At 28.0% G+C, this 9,844-nt stretch overlaps 1 protein-coding gene across 1 annotated transcript; it reads right to left on the bottom strand.

Moving 5' to 3' along the window:
- Positions 1–296: 296 nt before the first annotated feature.
- Positions 297–9,162, bottom strand: LOC113375981 (UV radiation resistance-associated gene protein-like). Its single transcript, XM_026615919.1, has 8 exons — positions 8,195–9,162; positions 7,148–7,319; positions 6,492–6,664; positions 4,236–4,384; positions 1,120–1,197; positions 710–889; positions 538–642; positions 297–474 (listed from the first exon to the last, which is right to left on the bottom strand). The coding sequence occupies exons 1-8, from the start codon at positions 8,954–8,956 to the stop codon at positions 297–299; spliced, it is 1,797 nt and encodes a 598-aa protein (XP_026471704.1). The 5' UTR covers positions 8,957–9,162.
- Between the last annotated feature and the right edge of the window lie 682 nt (positions 9,163–9,844).

Genomic DNA, 9,844 nt, shown 5'->3' on the forward strand with positions numbered 1-9,844 from the left:
CTTGTGTTCTGTTCAAACTAAATTTTCAAAATTCACCTATAAAATTTATACAAAATAAAAAGATGCTCACTTACCCCTATGAATTAACGCTGAACCAATGCTAACCCGTCTTTCTAATTGAAAGTATGTTATATAAAAGCGTGTTATGGAACATGTTTCTTTTGGACACCGATGCTGGGAAAAAATAAACTGAAACGAATTAAAACATTGATTTATGAGAATAAGATATGATATATGTAATAATAATAAAAAGATAATCCATTATCAATTATCTTAAAAGTTTTAATTTTGGTAATCTATTTAGCATTATTATTTTGTCCTAGATTACATTCTTTGTTATTAGTATTATGACTTATTTCTACTGATTTAGAATGTAGAGAGGGTTCTGATGTGCAATTGCCCTTGCCCTTGCCCATGCTCATGCAGTCCTTCACAGACCGACTTTCTGTTGAACTTCCAATAGATCGAGAAATTCTACAAAAAAATATTAAATTATTCATATCATCAATGAAAGATATAATTTTAATTTAAACTTACCCACGAATTAACTTTTTGGCATGCATATCATTATAATTATTTAAAAATTCATTTTGTGTAGGCATGGGTGATTCTGATGGCGCAATGGTCTTTGCAATGCCTAGACTAAAACAAATATGTTAAGCAAATTGGCACATATCCCACTACACAAATAAATTGTGAATAAAAATACCTGTTTTCTCTTAATGATAGATTTAATAGAAAGCCTTTAAGATTTGGTAATGTCGCCCTCAAGTCTTTTGTAACTAAACCAAGAAGAGACCATCTCAGCTGAGCTATATTTTTATTCAAAAGGTACACACCGTAATGTAATGCACTAGTTGAGTAATTTGATTTTGAATGTAGAGGAAATCTACAAGTAAATAATTAATTTGATAACGAAAACAAAATGATCAATTAACCCATATTAGCCTAAATTTTATTGAAAATATAATTGAAATCAATAAAAATCTTATTGACTTTTTTTTTAATTTTCACAAAAGGTTTAGTTTTCTTTTTTTATAAAAAAAGTAAAATAAAATTGAATTTCTAATTATGATTTTATGTATTATAAAAAGCTAACATGGGTTTAAAAAAACTTACTCTCTTTCGTTATCTGCTATGTAATCTGTAACATTGTCAATTATTTTAGAACGAGACCCAAGATGAATTAAAGGGTACCTGTAAATGAAATAGAATTACATTAATATTTCATGTATTTATATTTAGTTCACATACAAATCTTTATGACGCATACTATGATAAAAAATCATCAATTTGATAAAATTTGCTATTGCAATAAACATTAAAGAGCAATAAATTCGGCCGTAATGTTTTATCACAAATGGTTAAATATGAAGATATTATGAAAAAGATTTACATATTTTATTTATAGGCAAAACCTAGTATAACACAGTACTTCTATAGCATGGATTCACGCTTATATTAGGTTGTCAAATATCTACCTTCCGCTTTTTTGCTCTTTATTCAAAAGACAAAAAGGCGGAAGGGAGATATTTGACAACCTTATATGGTTTGAGAATTGAGCAAAACCCTAATATATATATATATATATATATATATATATATAAAATATAATAAAAACTAACTTTCTCTAATTTATAATTAGTAAAATTAAAGCTCAACAACAGCTCAATTATTGTGATAAAATTAGTGCAAAACATAATTTGACACTTTTCATTCCAACGCCTACATTTGATTGACAAAAAAGACCTAAGGCTTATACTTATAGTTAGTCATTTTCCTTAATTGGAAATCATATCAATGAAATGAGCACAAAATTAAAAAAGAAACTTCATAAGTACTTAGAATAATATGCAGAAATGTATATAAATCTTTACACTAAAATCAAGCAAATGAAGATAACAAATTTTTTGTATGAGTAGTTTTATGGAACAAAACTACCAGGATATATGACTAACAGTATGAATAAAACAGATCTGGAGTTCCTGAGTTTAAAAAGGAGTACAAATAACAAAAACTACAGGGTCAAAAAACTTATATTCAAATTATAAGATTATTTTAAGGATAGTTTAATATTATGTGCAAAATTTGGGTTTGCACCATTATTTGAATTCTGTCAACTTCAACAATAATAAATTCAAAACAATAACAAATAAATTAATTTAACAAATCTTTTTGTAGTGGAATAATAATAATTATTCCTTTATAAACTTTATGTATAAAATAAAAACAAATCTTTATTAATATACGTATAGTATTTTTTATGAAATAAAAATACCTTACATTCTCCTATCATTTTCTTTTCAAGAATTAATTGTATATTTTACAGGTAGTTCGATTAGCATACTATTACTTTACACGATTATAAATCATAAGTAATAATATAATACTAAATATTTTTCATTGGTTGTACACCATTGAAAAAGGTCATTTACCAACAAGGATTATCATATACAGAATACAGAATATAAAACACAAAGTTGCAATAATTTAGGACATTTTATACCTAGAAAGTCATAAAATTGCTTGTGAGTCGAGAAAACGGCCGCTTCTTTCAACACAAATCTTTGTATTAATAAAAAAAATTCATTTAGTACTAGTTTAGGGAAGTCGGATATGACAAAAACTCCGCCGGGATTCACCCCAAGGGAGGAGATGTATTGGAGTCTTAACTCCAGAGTGAGTTACCCATTTATCATATATCTATATATGATATATAGAAAAATTGCTGAATGATAACACACATACCATGTCGAAACATATAAATAAATAGTTCATTATTTATTGTTCTTTTATTTCGACGATTGGCTGCAAAGTAACATTCAAACATATGTCTCAATGTTGAACAAAAAATTTAATTCTTGTATGTGTGTTATCATTCAGCAATTTTTTAATATTTATACAGTATCTAAAAATTTTTGTTACAAAGTTTAAACATGTTAAATTTAAAATATATTATAGAATAAAATAAATTAAACAAGTAAAAAAATGGATACATGCCATACCAAAAATAACACTCACAAATAATTAAACTAACAATAGTGGTAAACTAAATAGTAAACTAATAATAGTAATAGTAGTGTAGTTACTGATACATGTATGGCGAGCCAAGAACCGAGCGCAACCGATAAAAGCCGAGAATTCAGGAAAAGTTGACGCAGGAGTAGGTGTCAAGGATAGTTAAACAGTGAATTAAAAAAGACTAAATTCGAAAAACAACAGAAGTCAAATATTTGAAGAATTATTTAAAAAAAAATTAATAATATTATGATAAGAGTCATGTACTAAAAAAGCAGAATTTCGTTTATTAATGCAATATGGTATAAAAAGATAAATACAACAGATTAGGCAAATTTTCTGAGGTCACCATTCTTTTCCTCATGTAAAATAATAGGATTCTTGGTATTAAAAGTATGGTTTAAACTAATGACATGTTCCAAAAACGTTCTTATACTATATACTATATATCTTATACTATGTTTTCGGAACATGTTATTAGTTTAAACCATACCTTTAATACCGGGAATCATATTATTTTACATGAAGAAAAGAATGGTGACCTCAGAAAATTTTCTGAACCTGTTTTTTATCTTTTTAAACCCCCATTGCGTTAATAAACGAAATTCTGCTCTTTTAGTACATGACTCTTATCATAAATATTTGACTTATGTTGTTTCTCAATTTTAGTCTTTTTAATCCTATATTTTCATATCTATTGATAATTTATTTTCTCTAGTTGTTGTCCTCACTGTTTAACTATCCTTGAAACCTACTCCTGCGTCAACTTTTCATGAATTCTCGGCTTCTATCTGTTGCGCTCGGTTCTTGGCTCGCCATACATGTACCAGTAACTACACTACATAACTCTTTGTTTAACTTTAAAACATTTTTTTTTTATTTTATTCATGTTTTATTTTTCAATTATTGTTAGTTTAATTATTTGTGAGTGTTATTCCTGGTGTGGTATGTATCCATTTTTTACTTGTTTAATTTATTATATTCTATAATATATTTTAAATTTAACCTGATTGAACTTTGTAAAAATTCTTTTAGATACCGTATAAATATTAAAAAATTGCTGAATGATGACACATATACCGCGTCGAAACGTATAAATAAATATTTCATTATTTATTGTTCTTTTATTTCAACGAATGGCTGCAAATTAACACTCAACATATATATATATATATATATATATATATATATATATATATATATATATAACTACATACCTTAAAGGAATTTGTAGAATAATGCTAATCATATATACAGTGTGAGCTGCAAATCCAAGAGCTACAGACAAACTATTGCAGTAATTTTGATTTAAAGACTCCGCGTCCGGTAAAGGCACATTCAATATATTCATAATATCCTTGGAAACCTGTTAAAATGATAATTAAATAAACTTATATAAATATTATGTCAAATCATAATAATAGTGCAGTAAACGGAGAGGAAAAAAGGGTATAACCTCTGAATTTTTTTACTGTGCTCCGAATTGAATGAAATTTTGGAATTAGGATCATCTTACCCTCAAGTTCAAAAGTGAAAACAATTCGGGTTGCGCCATCACCCCCCGGGGGGTGACACCCCTTTTAAATTGTGTAATTACATTTTTTCAAAATAACGTCGGAAATCGATAGAAGAACTAATTATAAGAAAAAAATGTCTTATATAGTTTTTCAGAAAAACTAATACTTTTCAAGTTACTGGCCACTAAAGATTCATATATTTTTGGCGTTTTTCTTCGTTTTTTTGCAAATATCTGCTAAAATATACGTTTTAACGAAAATCATGTAATGAACAAAATAATATCAATAAAAATCTTAATAAATCGGTATTACATAGAGTGTTCTAGGAAAAATATTAAGCAAGATTTGAAAGAGCAAACTCGTTTTTTATTTCGTTCAAGATTTAATTGTTGTATTTAAAGCCATCTAGTGTCGAGGTTTTACATTTTATGCATTTCGGTAAAATTGGGTTTTATAGTACTCAACATTAGCTTTAAAATGAGTGCTGTTACAAGTTTTTTGCGTGTAAAATGAATGAGCTATCATGCAAATAAGAAGCATTTACGAAGTTTTTTTCTTTTAAATCATATGGTTTAATGAGCGCCATTTCCACCAGAATTAAAGTTATTCATATTCCATCTAGAATTGACTTCATTATAGACATCTTGATGGATTCTAGCAGATTTACTACTTTAGTACAAACTATTTTCAAAAAACTCACAATTTTATAAAAACTTTTTTTTCCAATTTTTTTAAAAATCGAACTTATTTTCATTATATCTCAAAAAGAATAAAAGATACGTATAAAAGCATATAGATAAAAATCAAGGGAATCTTTTTGGCTTATTATTGTTTCTTATTATTTTTCTTTCACACAAAAATTGACAGAGTTATGAATGTTTAAAGACTGCGCGGCCGCGCAAATTGGAAAATAAAGTTTTTATAAAATCGTGAGTTTTCTGAAAATAGTTTGTACTAAAGTAGTGAATCTGCTAGAATCCATCAAGATGTCTATAATGAAGTCAATTCTAGATGGAATGTGAATTACTTTAATTCTGGTGGAAATGGCGCTCATTAAACCATATGACTTAAAAGAAAAAAACTTCGTATATGCTTCTTATTTGCATGATAGCTCATTCATTTTACACGCAAAAAACTTGTAACAGCACTCATTTTAAAGCTAATGTTGAGTGCTATAAAACCCAATTTTACCGAAATGCATAAAATGTAAAACCTCGATACTAGATGGCTTTAAATACAACAATTAAATCTTGAACGAAATGAAAAACGACTTTGCTCTTTCAAATCTTGCTTAATATTTTTCCTAGAACACTTTATGTAATACCGATTTATTAAGATTTTTATTGACATTATTTTGTTCATTACATGATTTTCGTTAAAATGTATATTTTAGCAGATATTTGCAAAAAAATGAAGAAAAACGCCAAAAATATATGAATCTTCAGTGGCCAGTAACTTGAAAAGTATTAGTTTTTTTGAAAAATTATATAAGACATTTTTTTCTTATAATTAGTTCTTCTATCGACTTCCGACGTTATTTTGAAAAAATGTAATAACACAATTTAGAAGGGGTGTCACCCCCCCGGGGGGTGATGGCGCAACCCGAATTGTTTTCACTTTTAAACTTGAAGGTAAGATGATCCTAATTCCAAAATTTCATTCAATTCGGAGCACAGTAAAAAAATTCAGACCTAAAACGCTCCGTTTACTGCACTATAAGACTTTAATACATTCTCATATCAAGTAGGTAAATAATAAATTCTGTAACTAACAATTCAATTCATAATTGCAAAGAAATGAATTAATGAACTAATGAAATTAATAGATATAGAGAAGTAAAACTTTACATAAATTATCAAATAAAAAGTTGACAAGAAAACAATTTATTTAATTTAGATATATCTCTAACTGAGATAAGGTGCTATAATTTGATTTTATAAACTTGCAAATACTCACTTCTGTTATGGGATAAATTGTTAAAATTCCGGAAAGCAATTTTGCTTGCCTAATGCACAAAGCTGCCTTTGTTACATTTAATGAGTCATTCAACGTCTTCAATGAAAATTCATTTTTCTTAGAGTTCTCTCGGTCTTTACTCAAGCTATGATAATTATTCATCAAATCAGAACCTATATTGAGAGAAGAATAATTACAAGAATGCTTTTAAAATTAACAAGCAAAGGAAACATGTAAAAATTACATCATTTTTATATTTATGATGAAAAATCATTCTGAAATATTGCACAATGCATAATTCACAATGTGCAAAGTCCATTAGAGGTCATACAAAATAGGGAAGACTTGATTATGATCTATTTATATACAATTTGAATTAATACTGCATGGTGAAATACCATTTGACTTATAAAGATTTATTTATTCATTTCTAACATAATGTTAAAAATTATGGCATTTCATTACTGTTAATGTAATAAATAAATGTGGCACATTAATTTCTGTTTCTGTATTATGCTCGTACAAAACAGATGAATATTATCAGTACATAATTTTTTTTTTTTTCTTTTAAATTTAGGTGGTCACCATATAAGGTATCACTGTACTGGCACTGATATAGTGTAAAATACAACCAGAAAGAATATTTCTTATCTTACCTAAGTCATTATTTGATTCATTAATAGCTAACTTTTGCGATTGCAACAGCCGTAATTTAATTCGTTTCAAATCCGCTTCAACATTTAATAATTTACAAACACATTTAGCAGTTTCAATCTGCTTATGAAGTTCATGTGCTCTCAGTATTTTATCTGGATCAGGTTGAGGTGACTAAAAAAATAAATTGAAATATATGATATACTCTGGTTTCAGAGATCTTCACTAGTTTATGCAGTTAAAAAAGCAAAACTTTTTTCAAAAAATGTCAAAAAAACAAACAAATAAAAGAAATGGATAATTTACAACATTTTCATATATTTAAATCATTTAATTTCTAAAAATAAAGATAATCAAAATAAAATTTGTTTCGTTCGTTTAATAAAGTCTAAACACATTAATAAAATAATATCTATAGACATTATCACATTATTCAGTTATAAACATAATACAGTAGAACCTCAATTAACCGGACTAATTGTTGTAGATGGGCATTCGGATAATCGATAATCTGGACAATAAAATGCATAAAGAATAATGTTGTGTATTTATTGAAAATAAAAATTACATACATAGATATCAACGAAAATCAATGTTTATTAAGAAATTAACACTTCCCTATGTTTGTACATACATATTTTTTTCAATTACATTACATACATGTACTAAATTGCAGCATAAATCATGCTCAAATTCAAAATGTAGGTATGTACATACATATAAATTGGTCGCGGTTGGTAGTCTGGATAATCGCGAGTCCGTATAACTGAGGTTCTGATAATTGAGGTTCTACTGTACAATAATTTTTATTAATAAACAACTGTAGGTAATAATAAACAAATAACTAGCTTAACTAGATAGGTGAATAGTGAATACCACCTTTTATAGGGCAGTATCAATCATCATGATTCACTTAAATCAATAATTCATACATTTTAAAAAGGTAAATACTTAGTACTTCAATACATTTTATGATTTTATGATTTTATTATTTAATAATGAAATAATTATAAACAAAATACTTATTTTAATAAATAAATATTTCATACCTGTTGTAACATGTACCAATTCAGTCTATTGCTATTCAGTTCTTTGTAAATTTTTTTCCTGTGCTCTATTAATTTGGCTTTATTATCAGTGCAGTTTTCTAAACAAATCGGACTCTTTAAACAAATTTTTTCCCTCAGCTCATAAGCGCTCATAAGACGCTTTTTAAATAATAGTTGTAAATCTTGTAGCTGAAGCAACTTTTGTACATTATAGCTCGGCCTTATTTCTGAATTGAGAAATTTCAAACTCGTATACCTTACTTTGTATACATCTATTGGCTCTGTATTATCTTCACCGGCTTCTTTCTTACTACTAATAAAGATTTTGACTGGATTTCTATTTAGTAAACAATCATAAGACGTAAAAAAGCCTCCATTTAATTGAAACACTAAAGAATTTTCTACAAGATTCATAGAGTTTCGATTTTCTATATTAACTAGGCCAGAAAAGAATATACCCCATTTCAAAAAAATAATGTCTTTGTTCTCGGCGGGATAATGCTTCCATATTCTTATGAAGACACTTTTAGAAGAGGATTTGGTCAATAGTTCACAATCGATGTCACACCAAGCGGGATTATTATTATCGATTTTTTCGCTCGTGTAAAAGGGGGCACACATAGAAGTCAAGTGTAGGGTGTAATAGAAACTGCATTGGTTGTCATTTACCAAATTGTGCCCTGTGATTTGGATCAAATTTCTCAATCGCAATTGCTGAGTTACGAGCGGTGTCCATTCTCTACATCTTGGTCGCCCATGCATCTTTTACAATGTGATGCTAATCAATTACACTGCAAGACTTTATTAACTTTTCAACGAACTGTCATCAGGTGTAATAAAATAAATAAATAATTACACACGAACCGATAACTGTTAACTGCACATGCTGAAGTTGCACATTAGACAAATGTCAAACTGACAACTTGCGCCGATGCAATGACAAAAAAATGTAAACACCCAATGGTGGTAGTCAGGACTCACGTACTAAAATAAAAACCAAATCTATTATTTATCTTTGACCAAATCCTTAATTGATGGCATTCGTCGCGTGGGGCGCTGCGGTTGCAAAACAAAATTATAAACTCTAAAAAATAAATAAAAACACGTCGCCGAATTCAAATTGGTTGTCATTATAAAGTTGATTAATTCGTAATTATTCCCGTAGGGTAAGTTATAGTAATCGCAAAAAAATCGAAAATATTTTTAACTTCTCTTAGGGTAAGTTATAGCAATCGCAAAAAAATCGAAAATGAAAATTTTTATATATCTTTACGTTTTAAAGGTTTCTGAATATTTTGGCATACCTTATTGTTAGATAAAATGATAAAAAGTCACAAAAACGGTAACTCAGTTTTTACGAGAACGGAGCGTCCGATTTTAATAATTCAAAAAACATTTTACTTGTATTGACAAGATGAAGAACTGATTAAATTTTTGGCAAAGCAGATCCAGCGGTTATAGACTCGCAATAAAAATAAGTTAAAAAAATGTCATTTGGCGGTCAAAAATGTTTATTGGACATATGTACAAGGCCGGTCCTGCCTTGAATGCAATGCATGCAAAAAATGCGGGCGCACGCCTTAGGAGGCGCCAAAACGAGGTTCGGAAATGGAATTTATAATGTATTATTTTTTATTTTTTTAAATATAA

This window comes from Ctenocephalides felis, unplaced genomic scaffold (genome assembly GCF_003426905.1).
Source record: "Ctenocephalides felis isolate EL2017-DRISC unplaced genomic scaffold, ASM342690v1 CF-g0.4_SCAFFOLD_01886, whole genome shotgun sequence".
NCBI lineage: Eukaryota > Metazoa > Arthropoda > Insecta > Siphonaptera > Pulicidae > Ctenocephalides > Ctenocephalides felis.

Bases quoted from the DNA above. Each gene is read 5' to 3' on its own strand.
- LOC113375981 (XM_026615919.1), bottom strand. From the start codon at position 8,956: ATGCATGGGCGACCAAGATGTAGAGAATGGACACCGCTCGTAACTCAG. The intron at 6,665-7,147 runs GTAAGATAAGAA...CTCTCAATATAG, and splicing joins TGAATCAAATAATGACTTAG to GTTCTGATTTGATGAATAAT. The intron at 890-1,119 runs GTAAGTTTTTTT...ATTTACTTGTAG, and splicing joins ATAGCAGATAACGAAAGAGA to ATTTCCTCTACATTCAAAAT.